The 17904-nt window shown below is 54.4% G+C and overlaps 1 protein-coding gene across 4 annotated transcripts; it reads right to left on the reverse strand.

Annotated features, from left to right (window-relative positions):
• Window positions 1-1623: 1623 nt before the first annotated feature.
• On the reverse strand, window positions 1624-14535 carry RASAL3 (RAS protein activator like 3). 4 transcript variants are annotated; one of them, XM_054465821.2, is made up of 18 exons: window positions 14458-14535; window positions 13986-14330; window positions 11440-11576; window positions 11198-11276; window positions 11029-11090; window positions 10186-10223; window positions 8520-8646; window positions 8319-8417; window positions 7283-7825; window positions 6511-6655; window positions 6099-6243; window positions 4640-4876; window positions 4344-4545; window positions 4140-4258; window positions 3102-3492; window positions 2653-2810; window positions 2045-2108; window positions 1624-1938 (listed from the first exon to the last, which is right to left on the reverse strand). In XM_054465821.2, the coding sequence occupies exons 2-18, from the start codon at window positions 14311-14313 to the stop codon at window positions 1795-1797; spliced, it is 3018 nt and encodes a 1005-aa protein (XP_054321796.2). In that variant the 5' UTR covers window positions 14314-14330; window positions 14458-14535; the 3' UTR covers window positions 1624-1794. The 4 variants fall into 4 exon arrangements, with proteins under 4 accessions (XP_054321796.2, XP_054321795.2, XP_054321797.2 ...); XM_054465820.2 differs by having other exon boundaries at window positions 1627-1938; window positions 10168-10223; XM_054465822.2 differs by lacking the exons at window positions 1624-1938; window positions 2045-2108; window positions 14458-14535 and adding an exon at window positions 2130-2166 and having other exon boundaries at window positions 10168-10223; window positions 13986-14423.
• Window positions 14536-17904: the final 3369 nt, after the last annotated feature.

A 17904-nucleotide genomic window follows, 5' to 3' on the forward strand; every position in this document is an offset into this window, starting at 1 on the left:
CCCCCGGCGCGCCGCCGTGACCTCAGCGCGACAGCCCCGCCGCGCCGCCATGATGGGGAGGTCCGGGGCGCCCCCCCCACCCCCCCCTCGCCGCCCCAGGGGGGGGCGGCCAGCGGGCGCGCCGCCATGTTGGGAGTGGCCAAGCGGGTCACCCTTAAAGGGCCCGCACGGCCTGAGTCCAGGGAGAGGCCCCGTTACCATGACAACACCCTTGTCGTCCCACACCCCAATGGCTCCTTATCATCCCACTGGTACTTCCAATGGTAGGCTCGCTAAAAGCACTAAAAGAGTGGGGAGGGGGCAGAGAAGTTCCCCTATGGGTCATTGATGGGTCATTGATAGGTCATTGAAGACTCCACCCAGCCAATTTTTAGCCTTGTGTCCCCTGCCCCCCATCAGCTACCTTACAACCACAAGCTCACTCCCTCCTTCCCAATCATCCACACTGGACTTCAGCACCTCCATGCCCCTAGAGTTGCCCTAGGTCTTCAGTCCTAAGTCATCTTCTCCACCCAGTTCCCAGGATCACAGCTTCCAGGACTACCCCATCAGACACACGTCATGGCCCGTTGTCTTGTCTTATCCACCATGTATCCAGATATCTAACCACCTAGCTATCTCATCCACTTGCTCAATCTGTCAATCACTCATCTACCTATCCAATCAACTAATCACCTATCCACCCACCCCTCCAACCACCTATTAATTCACCCAAACACCCACTCAACCCACCCATTCACTTCCCATCTACCCACCCATTCATCCAGCACCCAAGTAAATACTCATTTATCCATACAACCAAGCAAGTACCCAACCATCCCCACACACATCTTTCCACCCAGCCCCCCAAACATCCATCCACCAGTTTGTCTGTTGATTTGGCCTCTCCACTAACATGTAAGTTCCTGTCTAGTTCATTATTGTTTCTCCACTGCCCAGTTCTCAGGAGTCTCAGGAGACCTCAACATATGTACATATGATATATATAATCACAACATTCAAAAAAATTTTTTCTTACTATGAACCAGGCCTTTTCTAGGCAGACATACCCAACCTGGTTAACCAACTACCCAGCTACTCACCTACCAGGTCAAACATCCAGCAAATGCTAACCTATCCGTCTGCCGTTTGCTCCACCCACTCTACCCCTCACCCATCCACTCACCCATGATTTGAATGACTCGTTTACCCAATCATTCGCACACAGTATCCAACCATCCCCACACCTGACCCCCTTCCTTTATCCGCCTCCCAGACCCATGGCCTCCGTGACATGAGGAGGGCTTAGGAAGATGCTCTCACTGTGGGATTGGGAGGTTGCCAGGGGTGGAATTCGTGCTTCATTGAGAAGCAGGTGCTGCCTATAACAATGGTGAATACCTTTTATCGAATGCCTTTAACTATGGGTCCTCTCACTGTGTAGGGATCTTTACGTCCATTTCACAGATAAGAAAACGGGCTCTTAAGAGAATGAAGGTCTAAGGTCACACAGCTGGTGAGAACTTGTGTACATGGCCCTCTCCATGAGACTTCTAATTAGGGGAGAATTTGGGAGAGATGACTAGGGCTTGTGGGGCAAATGCCTAAGAATTGGCAATTCTTAGTGGGCAAAGAAACCACCAATTTCACTGAAATCAAGATTTTACTGGGCAACTTCATACTGCCAGAGTGGTTGGGACCAGCAGCTCCACTCCCCACTGTAGGCCAAGTAGGGCTAAGGCAAGGTCAGACACCCCCCCTAAGATGGCTATCTCTCTGCTCCCAGACCACGTGTGATGAGGCAGGATGGGCAGCTCAGGTGGTGTCTCCATTGAAGCAGGGTGCTTTGAGGGGCCGGGGTTGACTCCAAGACCCCCGCGTCCTTGGAGAAAGCTGCAGGCTCTGGACAGCATCCCTCAGCTGAGCCTGAGTTCTCTCCATCTCATTTAGGCGGTGCTCCTGGGGAGGCAGTGGCGATGGGGTTCAGAAACCAGGAGAGGGCTGCACAGCAACCCTTACTCCTCCACCACCCAGACCTGCCCCAGGGCTCAGATGGCAGTCTCACCAGGTTTTTCAGACTGTGCCCTTCATTGCTTGTTAGGTTGTGCTCTGAATCAAACTGTGAGCTCCTGTGGGGGTCGGGGGATCGGGGCGAAGGTCAGAGGCTAACGAAGTCCCTTCCAGCTCCTGGTTGGAGTGCCAGGGATTCAGGGGGCGGAGCTTGGAGTGGAGGCGGAGCTTGTTCAGACTGAAGGGCGGGGCCTAAATACGCTTGAAGAAGGGTCGGACCAGAGACTGGAATGGTTGGAATGACAGGACCTATCAATCATCCCTTGGAGGTGGGGCTTGACCAGTCCTGGGTGGGGTCGTGACTGAGCTGGAGGGAGTGCCCAGGCTGAGATATCTCAGTACCCAGCCCAGCTGGGTTGGGAGGGGCTGATGGAGGGGTGGGGCCTGGATGAGAGAATCTGCCAGGGTCCTAGGCCGACCTTCGTGGGGTGGGTCCACCTGGGGGCGGGGCTTGCCAAGAGGCAGGGCCTGGACAGACTTATTGGGGCGGGGCCAGGGTGGGGCTTGGTCGTGCCAGGCGTGGTTTGTGGGGGGAGGGCCTGGTCAGATCTAACTGGATTGGGCCCACCTGGGGGCGGAGCTAATGGAGAGGGCTGGGCTCACCCAGCACTGAGCCTGGAGTCCAGATCCTGCAGCTGGCCCCGCAGCTGCTCCTGCTGCTCCGTCAAGGCCCGGATGTGGGTGCTCAGCGACTCCACGAGGCGGGACAGCACTTTCTGCTCCTCACGCAGAGCGGCCACCTCGCACTGCAGCTCTGCCAACTGTGGTGGGAGAGCAGCTGTAATCTGACCCGTCGTCCCGCCCCTGTGTCTCCCTGGAGACCCTGACCTCCCAGGCCCAAGCGCTCAGCGTCATCACCGGCCTGCCTAATTGGGGAACATCCCTCCTGCGGTACAGCTGGGGAGACTGAAGCTCAGAGAGGGTCGGGCTAGGCCCGGGGTCACACAGCGCAGCGAGCTGGGTACTTGAACCCAGACTTGCCTGGCCCTTCAGTCTTCCCCAGTCGCGTCCCTGTTCGCACTCCCTAGGCGCGGACCTGGGCCTGACCTTACCTTGTTCACAGGTCGGTGCGTGCCCAGTGCCTGGTTTCGGTCTTGCGGCTGGTCCATTTGGCGCTGCCAGGGTACCGACGGCTTCCGAGGCAGCGAGGCGGAGTCCCGGGTCCAAGGCCGGGCGCGGGGCGCAGGGCCCGTGCTCAGGGAGCCTTTGGGTCGCGGCCAGGGCCCCGCAGATTGGCGGCGGCGGGCAGGACGCCGGACCGGGACACTCTGCGTACGCTGCACCGGCCGGGGCCGCCGCAGGGGCCGCTCTTCGTCCGGCCGTGGCCGGGCCCAACTCTCTGAGCGGCGAACGCTGCGCAGAGACTGGCTCTTGGAGATGAGAGGGGTGTGCTTGGGGAGGTCCCGGGGGGCCAGGAAGCCGGGCTTCTCCTCTGCGGAGAGGCTAGGGGTGGGATGGAGGATCTTAGACCCTCTACTGGCCCCTGAGACGACCCCATCCCGACCTGACCAGAAGTGACCTCACCCCCAGGTGAACTTGTCCTTTCTTGTTTTTTGAGACAAGGTCTTGCTCTGTCACCCAGGCTGTAGTGCAGTGGCTCGATCATAGCTCACTGCAACCTTAAATTCTGGAGCTCAAGCTATTCTCCAGCCTCAGCCTCCCAAATATCTAGGACTACCAGCACATGCCACTACACCCAGGTAATTTTTTTTTTTTTTGGTAGAGATGGGGTCTCCCTATGTTGCCCAGGCTTGTCTTAAGTTCCTGGCCTCAAATGATCCTCCTGCCTCAGCCTCCCAAAGTGCTGGGATTACAGGCATGAGCCACTGAGCCTGGCTCCTGTCCTTGACTTCTGACTATAATACTGTCCTCTCTATGACCCTTGACATCATTCCACCCTAACCTCTCCTCTCATCCCCGACCTCAAACACACTGTGACCTTTGACCCGACCCTTTCTATAACCTGTGATTCCAGTCTGACCCTGGGCTTGACCTCTGCTCACGATGATCCATCTTCACCTCTGACCCCTGTCTGAGCCCTGCTCCTTCCTGTTCCCACCCATCAGACCCCAGACCAGACTTGAGGTTACCTGGAGTGGACCTGGGCCAGGGGCGGTGGGAGACGCATTGGCACTGACACGAGCACAGGCTGGCCCTCCTCGATGGCTCGCAGGATGGTGGGCAGCGGTTCCAGGGTGTCTCGGGTTGTCTGGTGAGGCATGCAGGACAGAGACTGAGCAAAGTCTCCAGGGTCAGAGTCTCCCAAGCCTTCTTACTATGGGTTCAGGCCATACCTGGTGAAGCTCAGCAAAGATTGTACAAAGCTGGGCATGCAGCACAGCTAACTGGAGGGCCAGATCGCCACTGCCCTGGTAACCACTGGGTGCAGCATCCACATCCACCATGGCCACCTGGTCCAGGAAGCATTGCATGGCTGGTCCATGTTCCTCCAGGAAGCTATTCATGAAGCCCATGTAGGCCTCCTTCTCACCGAACCTGGATCAGGGCCAGGCTGGGTGGGTCAGGTCAGGCACCTGCCACCCCCACACTCCCAGCGTGGTCCCCCCACCCCTAGCTTCCCAGCACCTACGGGGCACGGTTGGCGAGGTTCTGGATGACCTTGGCAATCAGTGTGAGGGTGCGGGCTGGGCCGGGTGCTGGATGGTCTGGTGCTAAACCAAAGAGGCTGGGTGCCAGGATGGCAGGGCACAGGAGCCGCAGGAAGAGGGAGGCGCACACCAGTCGGGGACCCAGCACCTCAGAGCCACGTTCTTTGCATGCTTCTCGCCAGCTTGAGAACACGATGCCCAGCTCCGCAGGGAACCAGCTGGTGCAGAAGAGGCAAAGAATAGTCAGACAGGGAGGCTATGGGCATAAAGGTTAAAGTCATAAGGTTGGGAGTCCCAGAAGCACTGCATGATTGGTCCATGATCCTCCAGAAAGCTATTCATGAAGCCCATGCAGGCCTCCTTCTCACTGAACCTGGGGTCTGGGCTCCAGGATTGGAAATATCTGAGATAACAATGCTTGGGATTATGAGTCAGCATGGGGCCATGGCTTATGGTGTAGCTATGTAGCTGGGGATAATACTCTTATAGTTGGGGGTACAGGGTCACATGAAGACAGAGGTAATGAGCTTGGATGTACTTATAATTAGACATGAGACTGGTGGGCCAGAGTACAAGATATAAAGTAGGATTGGGGCTCTGGAGGTCACCTAGGGTCAGAAGTCACTTGATTGAAGTCAGGGATTAGGTATGCAGGTTAACCTAGGGTCAGAGGTCAAGGGATTGGAATCCCAGGTCTCCTGTGATCAGTTGCATGGGATTTGAGGTGGAGGGTCACTTAAAGCCAGGGATCATGGACTTGGGGCATCATCTGGTCATAGGATTGAGGTCCTATGTTATCTGGAGCCAGTGGCATGAAATTGGGGATATGGAATCACCGGTGGTTACAGGACAAGGAATTGGGTCTCAGGTTACTTGGGGTCAGTGGTGATAGGGTTGCATGGTGATAGGGTTGCATGGTGATAGGGTTGCCAGATGTAGCAAATGAAACTTCAGGACATCCAGTTAAACATGAATTTCAGATAACGGAGTAATTTTTATTTATAGTTTTACTTTTATTTGGGACAGGGTATCTGTCAACCAGGCTGGAGTGCTGTGGCATGATCATAGCTCACTGCAGCCTTGAATCCTGGGCTCAAGCGATCCTCTAGCCTCGGCTGGGAATACAGGTGCATGCCACCATGCCTAGCTCATTTTTAAAAAGCTGTTTGGAGAGATGGAGTCTTGCTATGTTGCCCAGACTGGTCTTGAACTCCTGGGCTCAAGCGATCCTCTTGTCTTGGCCTCCTAAAGCATTGGGATTACGGGCGTGAGCCACCATGCCTGGCTCAAATGAGTAATTTTTTAGTATAAGCATGGTCCCAATTACTGCATCAAATTTAACTGAGTGTCTCCTGTATTTTATCTGGCAACCCTAAACTGGAGGTCGGGGCTAGCATGGTAAGCAGGGGTGGGCTAAGGTGCTGGGGCCCTGATTCTCACTCGTAGGAATGGATAATGGTTTCGAAGACCTCCTCGCAGCTGTTCCGAAGTCTGGCCTGGTGCTCTGGCAGCTCCGAGGCTGGACACTTGCTGGGGTCCACTTCACAGTCCTCAGTAGAAGCACAGAGACGCCGCACAACCTGTCCTGCAGCCCAGCATAGCCAGATAGGGGCTGGGGCCATCACCACCAAAACCTGCCACACCCATCCTCCAACCTTGTCTTCAGGTTATTCCGGAGGCACCCAACATCTTGGGGAGCTCCCAATTGTCCCCAGGATCCTGGCACCCCCCAAAACACCACTCACTACCATCTTGAGAATCCGGGTTGCTCAAGGACTCCTAGAACTTCACCCAGGTCCCTTCACTCCTAGCTCACCAACAGGCCGCTGACATGGACTCTCCCCCAGCTCACCCAGGGTCTCCTGGAGGTAATCCTGTGCCACGAGCTTCATGTACTCATCGATAGCCTTGGTGGCCAATGTGTTTTCCCGGAACAGCAGCGCCTCACGGCCTCCACAGCGCGCCAGCTCCGCAGTGCCCAGGTCAGTCACCAGCGCCTAGGAAGGGCAAGGGGTCAGGTTGCACCAGATGCAGACTGAGTCCAAGGGAATTCGGATCCTTGGCTGGTCCTCACACCAGAGGCACAGGCCCCGCCCCTCGTAGCTGATGCTTAGGCCCAGTCCTTACTGCTGGGGCTCATAACCGAGGCCAGAACCTCTAACCCTCACAGCAGAAATTTAAGCCTTTCAGCGCTGAGGTTCAAACTGGGCCCCGCCCCTCACGCGTGATGCTCAGGCCCCTCTCGCAGCTAAAGCTTAGGCTCCGCCCTTCAAGGTGTCCCGCCCCTTATGGGTGATAATTAGGCCCCGCCCCTCACAGCTGAAGCTCAGGCCCAGTCCTTCAAGGTGCACCGCCCCTTACAGGTGCAGCTCAGCCCCAGCCCCTCACAGCTGACGCTCAGGTCCCGCCCTTCAAGGTGCCCCGCCCCTTACGGGTGATGTTCAGGCCTCGCCCTTCTAGATGCCCCGCCCCTTACAGGTGATACTTGTACTACGCCCTTCTCGCCCCTTCAAGGTGTCTCCCCCATTACAGGTGCAACTCAGGTCCTGCGCCCCAACTCCCGCCCGAAGCGCGTTATCGGTCTACCCCTGGTAGCCCCGGTCCGCGCTGTCGCGGTGCCGCACCTGCGCCCGGCCGGTGGCCCGCAGCACGCGCACCATGGCTGCCGCCAGCTCCTCCTTGGCCTGCGCAGGCAGCGCGGGCTCCAGGGCCCCGCAAAGGCGCGCATAGTGGAAGGTGAGGAACTCCGCCAGCTCCTTGTAGCGCTCGGACGGCAGCACGCGCAGGCGACGCGCCCGAATCCGCGCCCGCAGTGCTGCGCCCGCCGGCGCCCCAAGCAGCGGGAACCAGCGCTCCAGGCCGGCGGCAGGCGCGCGTGGGGCGCTCAGCTCCTCCAGCGCCAGGGCCACGCGGCCCAGCACCGCGCTTCCCGGGCCCAAGCCGCGCAGCCGCAGCGACAGGCGACGTGCCGGTGGCAGCGCCTCGAAGTGGAAGCGCTCGGCCCAGAAGAGCTGGCCTGGGCCGGCCCGAGGCGCTGTGCGTGCCAGCAGCGCGCCATCCAGCCACAGCTCGGCGCGCACGCCGGGTGCCCCCGCCGCTGCCCGGGGAAGCCCCTTCGCTTCGTGCACCCACACGCTCAGCCATGTCTCTTCCCGCTCCACGTTGTCCTGCAGATGGGAGTGGGATGGGGGGAAGCGTTTTGGTTTGTTGGCACCCCAAAGAAGGCACCGCAAGTGAAGCGTGGAGCCTCAAACCTGTTGCGTCGGGTCCCTAGGGAGATTGCTGGGCCTTTGGGGAAAGAAGTGGAGCTACGGGAGTCCGGAGGTGGTTACGCAGAAGTCTTCTAGCTTTTCAGGGCTCTCCGGGAGAGTTCGGGGCTCCAGGGCATAGAAGAGTAGTACTGGAGTAAAGACTTCGCGATTGCCTGGCAGGCAGGGCTTTGGGTGCATATGGGGCCGGGAGTGGACAGAAGGGGCGGGTCTGATATTCCCGGGGCTGGTAATAGATGGAAGGGGAGTCTTGGAGCTGTTGCAACGATGCAGGCGGGGCAGGTGTGTTGGGGGCGCGGGTTATGGAGCGAGCTGGCTTTGGGTAGAGTGGAAGGGGTGGGCCAGGCCTGTGGGCAGGGTCTCCGTGTCCCGCTTTTCTGAGGGCAATGACCTGGGTGGGCTGGAACTGGCGACGAAGGTCCTCGATCCAGCGGTCTCTCTCAGCGGCCGAACGACAAGAGAAGCAGCGGCTTCCACCCGTCCACGTTACCTGTTGGGATGAAGAATCCAACGGTGTGATCGAGGCCAAGGGTGAAGCCAAAGGGTGGGAGGTGGGACTGAGGTGGAACCGAGGTGGATTGTCTGCACTTACCTGAAAGCAGTGGGGCTCCCCCAGGAGGCTGGGGTGCAGTGGCCAGATCCGCACATCCCGCTCGGCGCCAAGGTCCAGTTCAGAGAGTGTGGCCAGCGACTCCCTAGAGCCCAGAGCACTGGGGGGTCTGGGAAGGGGGCGGGTGAGCACGCGGTCATTCCTGCCTCTTCCCCATCCCCCATAGCCTGAAGGGTAGAGGAAGGCCAGGAAGGACTTCAACCCAATTCGGATCCCGTTTCTCCCCTGTGCCCCCTCCCCATGGCACCTCCTTGCTTTTAGGATAAACTCAACTCCTGGTGACCTACATGACCAAGCTGAGTCCAGATGTTGTCACCTCATCTCCCTCCACCTAATCCATCACTGTCTGAGCTCCAGCCTCCCTGGCCTTGTTTTATTTTATCCTATTTATTTATTTATTTAAGACAGAGTCTTGTTTAGTGCAGTGGCTGGATCTCGGCTCACTGCAACCTCTGCCTTCCAGGTTCAAGCAATTTTCCTTCCTCAGCCTCCCAAGTAGCTGGGATCACAGGTGCCCACCACCACGCCTGGCTAATTTTCTAATTTTTATATTTTTAGTAGAGATGGGGTTTCACCATGTTGGCCAGGCTGGTCTTGAACTCCTGATCCCAAGTGATCCACCCGCCTCAGCCTCACCAAAGTGTGGGATTATAGGTGTGAGCCACAGCGCCCAGCCCTATTTATTTGTTTATTGAGATGGAGTCTTGCCCTTTTGCCCAGGCAGGAGTGCAGTGGCACAATCTTGGCTCACTGCAACGTCCCCCTCCCAGGTTTAAGTGATTCTCCTGCCTCAGCCTCCTGAGTAACTGGGATTACAGGCATGTACCACCATGCTTGGCTAATTTTGTATTTTTAGTAGAGATGGGATTTCACCACGTTGGCCAGGCTGGTCTTGAACTCCTGACCTCAAATGTTCCACCTGCCTCTGCCTCCCAAAGTGTGGGATTACAGGTGTGAGCCACCGCACCCAGCCCTATTTATTTTTGAGACAGAATCTTGCTCTGTTGCCCAGGCTGGAGTGCAGTGGCATGATCTCTGTGCCCTGCAGCCTCAACTTCCCAGGCTCAAGCAATCCTCCCACTCAGCCTCCCCAGCAGGTGGGACTACAGGTGCCCGCCACCATGCCTAGCTAACTTTTGTATTTTTTGGAGAAATGGGGTCTCACTATGTTGCCCAGGCTGGTCTTGAACTCCTAGACTCAAGCAGTCTGCCCGCTTCGGCCTCCCAAAGTTCTGGGAGCCACTTCACCCAGCCCCCTTGTCCTCATTTTAGTTGCTTCTTTCGGCCTCTTGGCCTTTGCACTTGTTGTTCCTTCTGCCTGGAATGCTTTTTCCACCCCCCTGTTGGCCTAGTTAACTTCCATCCACCCTTCAGATCTCAGCTCAAGGGTCCCTTACCTAACCCTCCCAGACCAGTTGATTGACTTAGCTCCCATTTTAGAGTTATTGTGTTAGACTTTGCCCCCACCCTGGCTCTGTGCGACATCATTCAATGTCCCCAGCATCAGCTGATGTGGGGCAGAACACAGAGGCCACAGGGGGTGTTTGGTGTAGATTGGAATGATATGCAGGAGGTGGAGGAGGAGGGACCAGTGAGAGGCCAGCCCCTCCAGCCTCTCATACACCCTTACCCATCCCGGGGCTCCAACCTGGCCTTTTTCTTCTCTTTCAGCCTCTTGAGCAACCCCTGTGGGGAAGGGAATGTCAGCTGCACAGAAATCTGTGCTCCTTCCTCAGCTCCTTCCCTCCCAAGATATCCCAGAGGATCTACTGCTCTTGGAGGACCAACACCAAGCTCAGGCTGTATTAGCAGGAATAATAAGAGCAACCAACAGCTCCTAATTCTTTGTTTGTTCATTTGTTTTTTTAAGACAGGGTCTCGTGCTGTCACCCAGGCTGCAGTACAGTGGTGCAATCATGGCTCACTGCAGCCTCAAATTTCTGGGCTCAACTGATCCTCTTGCCTCAGCTGGGACTACAGGTGAATGTTACCATGTAGAACTGGGGACTTGCTATGTTGCCCAGGCTGGTCTTGAATTCCTGGTCTCAAGCAATCCTTCTGCTTCAGCCTCCCAAAATGTTGGGATTACAGGTGTGAACCACTGTGCCTGGCCCAAACTCCCATTTGTAAAGCATCAATCATATATTCTCCTACACTATTCATTTATTTATTTAAGAGATGAAGTCTCCCCATGTTGCTTAGGCTGGTCTTGAACTCCTGGCCTCAAGCAATGCTCTCTGCTCAGCCTCCTGAGTAGCTTGGACTACAGCTGTGCACTGCCCTGCCTGGCTCCTGCACTCTCTATTGGCTTCCCATAAACAACTCCTAGAGAAAGGTTATTTCATTAGCTCCATTTGACAGACTGGGACTCTGAGGCCCAAAGAGGGTCAGCAACCTGCTCCAGATCACCCAGCAAGAGTGCCCTTTCAGCTCTGAGGGTCTGAGAGTCTTGGCTCTCCCCTCTACCTCCCCCCTTCACTGGCTGCCTTACCCGAACATTGTGGACCTGGTTGGGACCAGCAGTCTCTGGTTCTGTCTTTCCAGGCATCCGATCTGTAGGTAGTTATGGGTGGCAGGTTGGGAGGTTGGAGTCTTCTTAGATTCTGCCCCACTTTTAGAGCCTCCCAAATGCCCCAGGCCTTTCCACCCCTCAAGCTTACCTGGATCCCTGAAGTTCCCCATGGCCACATGGATGCTGCCCTCGGAGCTAGCACTTCCCACCCGGGGCCTTCGAGGACCCTGTTCTCCCGCAGGAGTAGGTAGTCAGAGAGGGGAGGCAGGCAGGCAGGCAGACCGAGGGAGAGGCAGACACCTTCCCATTATCCTCCCTCCAGCCCCTGCCTCCGTTCTGCCCTCCTCCTTTTTCTTTCTTCCCTCCCCTTTCCCAGGTGCCCCCTCTCACCTCCTCCTCTCCTCCAAGCAGCACCAGCTTCCCATCAAGGAGGGTGAAGCCCCCAATGTCCCAGACAGGCACGTTGGGTGTGGGGGCTTCGGGGATCTGTGGGGTAGGGGGCTCCAGCTCTGGCTCTGGCTCCAGCTCTGGGAAGAAGAGGAGGCACTGGGGGACTTAAGAGACGTTTTCTCTCCCTCAGGCTATCCTTTCCATTCCCGAAGGCTCATGGTGGGTTCCCTCCTAGGTGTCCCCCACCCCAGCAGCCATATCGGACTATATGACCTTGGGCAAGCTTTCCTCTCTGTCTGGGCCTTGTCCCCACTAACCATGGGTAGCAGACACAGCTCACCTACCATGTGCCCAGTACCCTGTATACCACTCTGCACACCTTCTTGCATTGAATCCTCCAAAAGCCATTCAAAGGGCTATGATGACAGGCTCAGAGAGGTTGAGTGACTTGCCCAGGGTCACACAGTTTGTGAGTGGTTGGGCTGGGCTTCAGTCACAAGCATTCTTCTCTCTCTTTTTTTTTTCTTTTTTTTGCATTCTTCTCTTAACCAAGATATTATGTGGGTCCAAGAGGTTAAAAAACAGGACAGGGGCTGGGCAAGGTGGCTCATGCCTGTAATCCCAACATTTGGGAGGCCGAGATGGGGCAGATTGCTTGAGACAGGGAGTTTGAAACCAGCCTGGGCAACATAACAAGACCCTATCTTTAAAAAATAGCCTGATGCGCCTGGGCTTCGTGGATCACACCTGTAATCCTAGCGCTTTGGGAGGCCTAGGCGGGCGGATCACCTGAGGCCAGGAGTTCGAAACCAGCCTGACCAACATGGAGAAACCCCGTCTCTACTAAAAATACAAAATTAGCCGGGCATGGTGGCACATGCCTGTAATCCCAGCTACTCAGGAGGCTGAGGCAGGAGAATCTCTTGAACCTGGGAGGCAGAGTTTGCAGTGAGCTGAGATTCCGCCACTGCACTCCAGCCTGGGTAAGGAAGTGAGACTGTGTCTCAAAACAAAAACAAAAACAAAAACAAAACAAAAACAAAATGGGAATATAAGCAGTGAGAATTAAATGAGCTTCTAGGAAATCGGGGAGGGCTGAATTAGCCCTCCCCGATTTCCTGTCTGTTCCCTCGTTTTTACCACCAGGAGCAATAAATGATAACTCCCGCTGATTAACGGATCACTTAAAATATGTTGGGCCTGGGGCCTGGCGCGGTGGCTCACGCCTGTAATCCCAGCACTTTGGGAGGCCGAGGCGGGAAGATCACGAGGTCAGGAGATCAAGATCATTCTGGTTAACACAGTGAAACCCTGTCTCTACTAAAAATACAACAATTAGCTGGGCGTGGTGGCGGGTTCCTGTGCTCGGGAGGCTGAGGTAGGAGAATGGCGTGAACCCGGGAAGCGGAGCTTGCAGTGAGCCGAGATCGTGCCACTGCGCTCCAGCCTGGGCAACAGAGCGAGACTCCACCTCAAAAAAAAAAAAAAAAAAAAAATTCTGGGCCCTAGGCTAGTGTTACATTCCTGAGCCCTAATTCTTGTGATATCCATTACTCTTCTAGATCCCCCTGTGTGACACTTAGCACCATCTGTCATTTTCTTTCTTTTTTTTTCTTCCTTTGAGATGGAGTCTCCCTCTGTCGCCCAGGCTGGAGTGCAGTAGCGCAATCTCAGCTCACTGCAACCTCCACCTCCCGGGTTCAAGCGATTATCCTGCCTCAGCCTCCTGAGTAGCTGGGAGTACAGGCATGTGCCACCATGCCCAGATACTTTTTTTTTTGTATTTTTAGTAGAGACAGGGTTTTACCATGTTGGCCAGGCTGGTCTCGAACTCCTGAGCTCAGGTGATCCACCCACCTTGGCCTCCCAAAGTGCTGGGATTACAGGTGTGAGCCACCATGCCTGGCCCATCTGTCATTTTCTTGTTGATGGATTTCCTGTCAATTCCACTACACTGTGAGCTCCATGGGGCAGGGAGGGTCATCTGTCTCTTTCACTAGTGTGTCCTCAGTGCCTAAATCAGGGCCTGGCACATACAATAGAAGCTCAACAAACCTCTGCTTGAATAAATGAATGAATATGAGAAAATAAAATTATATACTCTCCAAAATGGAGATCATTATTCTCACTGAACTGATGGAGAGGCTGAGGCTTAAGAGCTCAGAACAAAGACACAGAAGCTAGAAGGTAGGAGAGTAGGAGGCAGGCTGAAGATGGATATCCAGGTAGGAAAGGATGGGCCTGAGCCATTGAAGGAGATACCTGTTGGGGCCAAGAGCCATTTAGCCTCTGGACAATACCATCATGGGTTTACATTCACTGTTCCTTCCTCAGATGGACCCTCTGCCCACAGGACCCTGGCAACTCCTCCTACCCTCTTTAGGGGGAAAGAGGGAACAGGGTAGCTGGGCCCCAGTGGCTTCCTGCTGGGCTTTCGCACTCCCCACAACTTCCTGTGTCTGTAGGGTTGATGCTCCGGAGGCAGACAAAACCCAAGCATCCGGCTTCCCAGCCCGGCCCAAGCTCAGGGTGGGGGAACCATGTACCTGGGGCCTCCTGCTCCAGCTCTGGGTCTGGCTCCGGCGGTGGGTTCTTGTGCCTCCCCCACAGGGCCTTGGAGAGTCGAAGGCGACTGGTCCGTGACTCCTTGGGAGGCGCAGATAGGACCCGACGGAATATCGAGCGAGGGGCTGGCTGGGTGCTGACCATGGGCTCCTGGTGGCTCAGGGCCCTGCCCCAGCCAGTAAAGCGGCCCCAGCGGAACCCTCCAGTCCCCTTCTCCCCACCTCCCCCTGTGTGCCAGCGGTAGGAAGTCAGCGGAGAGGTGGCTGTGGGCTGGGTTTGGGAGGTCCGGCTTGGCGACGGTGGGTCCATGGTTGGGGGGAGGTCTCCTGGGGGATGAGAGAGTGACAGTAGTGCCCAGTGTCTGTCCACATACTGCCCTCATCTCGGCCCCCTCCCCACCCTCAGCTCTGCCTCCAGGAATCCCCCTGCCCCCACCTCCACTCCCTCCCTTACCTTGGTTTCCTGAGCAGCCCCAGAATCAGCAGCCGTCTGCACCCCGCCTGGCTTCCTCCCTCAGAACCCAACTCCACGTGACCCTCTCTGTCCCACCCCACCCCACAGCCAGGCTGGGAGGGCACAGTGCGGGCAGGATGCTGGAGGTTCGGGGGAGGAGAAGAGAGGAGGTGGGTTACCAGGCTTCTAGCAAGAAGGATCCAGACTGCCTCCCTGACGGGGAGGCAGCACTTGCCCCTCTCTCTGAGCGTCCGTTGCCTTCTCTGCAAAATGAGTACAGGCTGAACAAATGCAGGCGTGAATACAAAGCACCTAGAACTCTCATCCACAGCTGGCGGGAGTGTAGACCCATTCACTCATGTTGGGAAACGGTTTGGCAGGATCTACTAACACTATTAGCTGGATCTTCTCTGACTCAGCAATTCCATTGCTAGGTAGACATCCAATAGAGATGCCCCCCAGCGCAATGCATAATAGCCCCACATTGGAAGCAGCCCAAGTACCCATTAGTGGGAGAAGGAATAAATTGTGATCTCTTGGCACAGCAGAATATCATACAGCAGTGAGAACAAACTAAAGAATGACTTAACTTGGGTGAATCACAAACAATGTTGAGCCAAAACCAAAACCAAAGCCATAAAACGCCAATAACCTGAGCTATTCAGGAGGCTGAGGGAGGAGGATCACTTGAGGCCAGGAGTTTGAGGCTGCAGTGAGCTGTGATCACGCCTGTGAATAGGCAGTGTACTCCAGCCTGGGTGTCGTACGGAGACCTCATATCTAACTTTTTTTTTTCTTTTTCCCCTCCCTGCCCTCGGGAGACCCCATCTCTAAAAAGCAATAATAAATAAATAATAAAACCCCAAAACAATGAAGAGTATACACTTTGTGATTCCATTTACATAAAGTCCTAAAGCAGGCAAAACCATGTCTAACAAGTCAGGATATCAGTTTCTTTTGGAGGCACTGGTGGCTGGGAAGAGAGTACAAGGGGGGCTTCTGGAAGATGGCAAGATTTATTATTACTTTTATTATTATTAATTAATTTATTTATTGAGAAGGAGTTTCACTCTCTCTCCCAGGCTGGTGTGCAGTGGCACGATCTTGGCTCACTGCAACCTCTGCCTCCCAGATTCAAGTGATTCTTCTGACTCAGCCTCCTGAATAGTTGGTACTACAGGCATTCACCACCATGCCTGCCTAATTTTTTTGTATTTTTAGCAGAGACGGGGTTTCACCATGTTGGTCAGGCTGGTCTTGAACTCCTGACCTCAAATGATCCGCCTGCCTCGGCCTCCCAAAGTGCTGGTATTATAGGTGTAAGCCACCGTGCCCGGCCCTTATTATTATTATTATTTATAAATGAGGTCTATAAAAATAATATAGATCTCATAAAATAAAATATAATATATATATTACATAGTAATATAAATAATATTATATTATACATAATATGAATATTATTATTTTTTGTAGATGAGGTCTGTCATCCAGGCTGGAGTGCAGTGGTGCCATCATAGCTCTCTGTAACCTCTAACTCCTGGGCTCAAGAGATCCTCTCGCCTTAGCCTCCTGAGTAGCTGGGACTACAGCTGCATGCCACCATACCTGGCTAATTAAAAACAATTTTTTTTGTTATTGTTGAGATGAGGGTCTTGCTTTGTTGCCCAGGCTGTTCTTGAACTCCTGGCCTCAAGTGATCCTCCCACCTCAGCCCCCCAAGTAGCTGGGATAATAGGCACATGCTATCATGCCTGGCCTATTTTTTTTTTTTTTAATTGAGGTGAAATTCACATAACACAAATTTAGCATGTTCTTTTTTTTTAATAAGATTTTTTTTTGAGACAGGGTCTTACTCTGTTGGCCAGGCTGGAGTGCGGTGGCATAATCACAGCTCACTGCATCCTCGACCTCCTGGGCTCAAGCGATCCTCCTACCTCAGGCTCTCGAGTAGCTGGGACTACAGGTGCATGCTACCTGGTTAATTTTTAACTTTTTGTTTGTTTGTTTTTTGTAGAGATGGGGCCTCACTATGTTGCCCATGCTTGTCTTGAACTCCTGGGCTCACGCAATCTTCATGCCTCAGCCTCCCAAAGTGCGGGGAATACAGGAATAGCATGAGCCTCTGTGCCCAGAGAGACGAAGCCTTGTTCTGTCACCCAGGCGGGAGTGCAGTGGCTATTCCCAGGCATGATTGGGGTCACTGCAACCTTGAATTCCTGGGCTCAGGCAATCCTCCTGCCTCAGCCTCCTGAGTAGCTGGGACTGCAGGTGCGTGCCACCATGCCTGGCTAATTTTAATTTTTTTTTTTTTTTTGTAAAGAAACAGGGTCTCACTATGTTGCCCAGGCTGGTCTCCTACTCCTGGGCTCAGGCAGTCCTCGTGCTTCAGCCTCTGTAGTGGCTGGGACTGCAGATGTGTGCTACCACGCTTGGCTTAACATGTTCTATTTCTTGAGCTGGGTCCTGGTTACATGGCTGTGTGCTGTTGTGAAAATTCATCAAGCTGTGCCCTTGGGAGCACTTTCTTGTATCTCTGTTAGGCTTCCACAGATGTTTGCTTGAAAGCCAGAGGTGAGTAAATGCCATTCTCAGGAATAAATGAGTCAGCATAAATCCGGTCCAGGAGCCGAGTACCAGCTGGTCCCTCTCCCTCTGTGTGACCTCAGACAAGTCATTTCCTCTCTCTGAGCCTCGGTTTCCTTATTTGTACAAGACGATAATATCAGTTTCAAAAGATTCATGTAAGCCTTTGTCTAGTCAACAAATGTTTCCCGAGTGCCTATTACATGCTAGGTGCTGTAGAGGTCGCAGAGAACTAACCAAACTTGGTTTCTGCCTTCCTGGTGCTCACAGTTGATGGAGGTAGATAAGATCCTAAACTCATACATGAGACATTTCTAGCTGGTAAGGAGGACCTAGAAGGAAATAGGCTGCAGTGAATGCTGAGCAAAAATGCCACTCTTTGAGCTGGAAAAATCAGGGAGGACTTCCCTGAGGAGGTGACATTTGCAGCCATTTGTATCCAGCAGATGGCGTCCACTATGTCCGTGTAACAAGCATTCCAAAAGTGCCAATGAATTAACATGTCCCTGAGAGCAGCCCTCACCTAATAACTGGTGGGAATTAGTGTATAAATACCCCAGCTCCCTCAACCCTTGTGTGGGATGACTCAGGTATGTGTCCTATGCTCTCCCCCAGGGCTTCCCAGTGAGACTGAGCTCTCTTGCCTACAGTGGAAACTTGCTTGAAAACACATTATTCCCTGGCTGCCTCCAGTTCCCTGCGTCGGTACCTGGGTTGTTCACCTCTCTTTTCTTTCTTTTTCTTTTTTTTCCTTTCTTCCTTCCTTCCTCCCTTCCTCCCTTTCTCCCTTCTTTCCCCTTTCTTTTGTTCTTTCTTTCTTCCTTCCTTTCTTTTTTTTTTCTTTGAGACAAGCTCTCACTC

The sequence above is a fragment of the Pongo pygmaeus genome, chromosome 20 (assembly GCF_028885625.2).
Source record: "Pongo pygmaeus isolate AG05252 chromosome 20, NHGRI_mPonPyg2-v2.0_pri, whole genome shotgun sequence".
Lineage (NCBI taxonomy): Eukaryota > Metazoa > Chordata > Mammalia > Primates > Hominidae > Pongo > Pongo pygmaeus.

Coding starts and splice junctions, on each gene's coding strand:
- RASAL3 (XM_054465820.2), bottom strand. CDS start 14,313: ATGGACCCACCGTCGCCAAGCCGGACCTCCCAAACCCAGCCCACAGCC. Junction 2,109..2,652: donor GACTCCAGGCTCAGTGCTGG/GTGAGCCCAGCC, acceptor CGACCCCCACAG/GAGCTCACAGTTTGATTCAG. Junction 1,939..2,044: donor GGCACAGTCTGAAAAACCTG/GTGAGACTGCCA, acceptor CTGCCTCCCCAG/GAGCACCGCCTAAATGAGAT.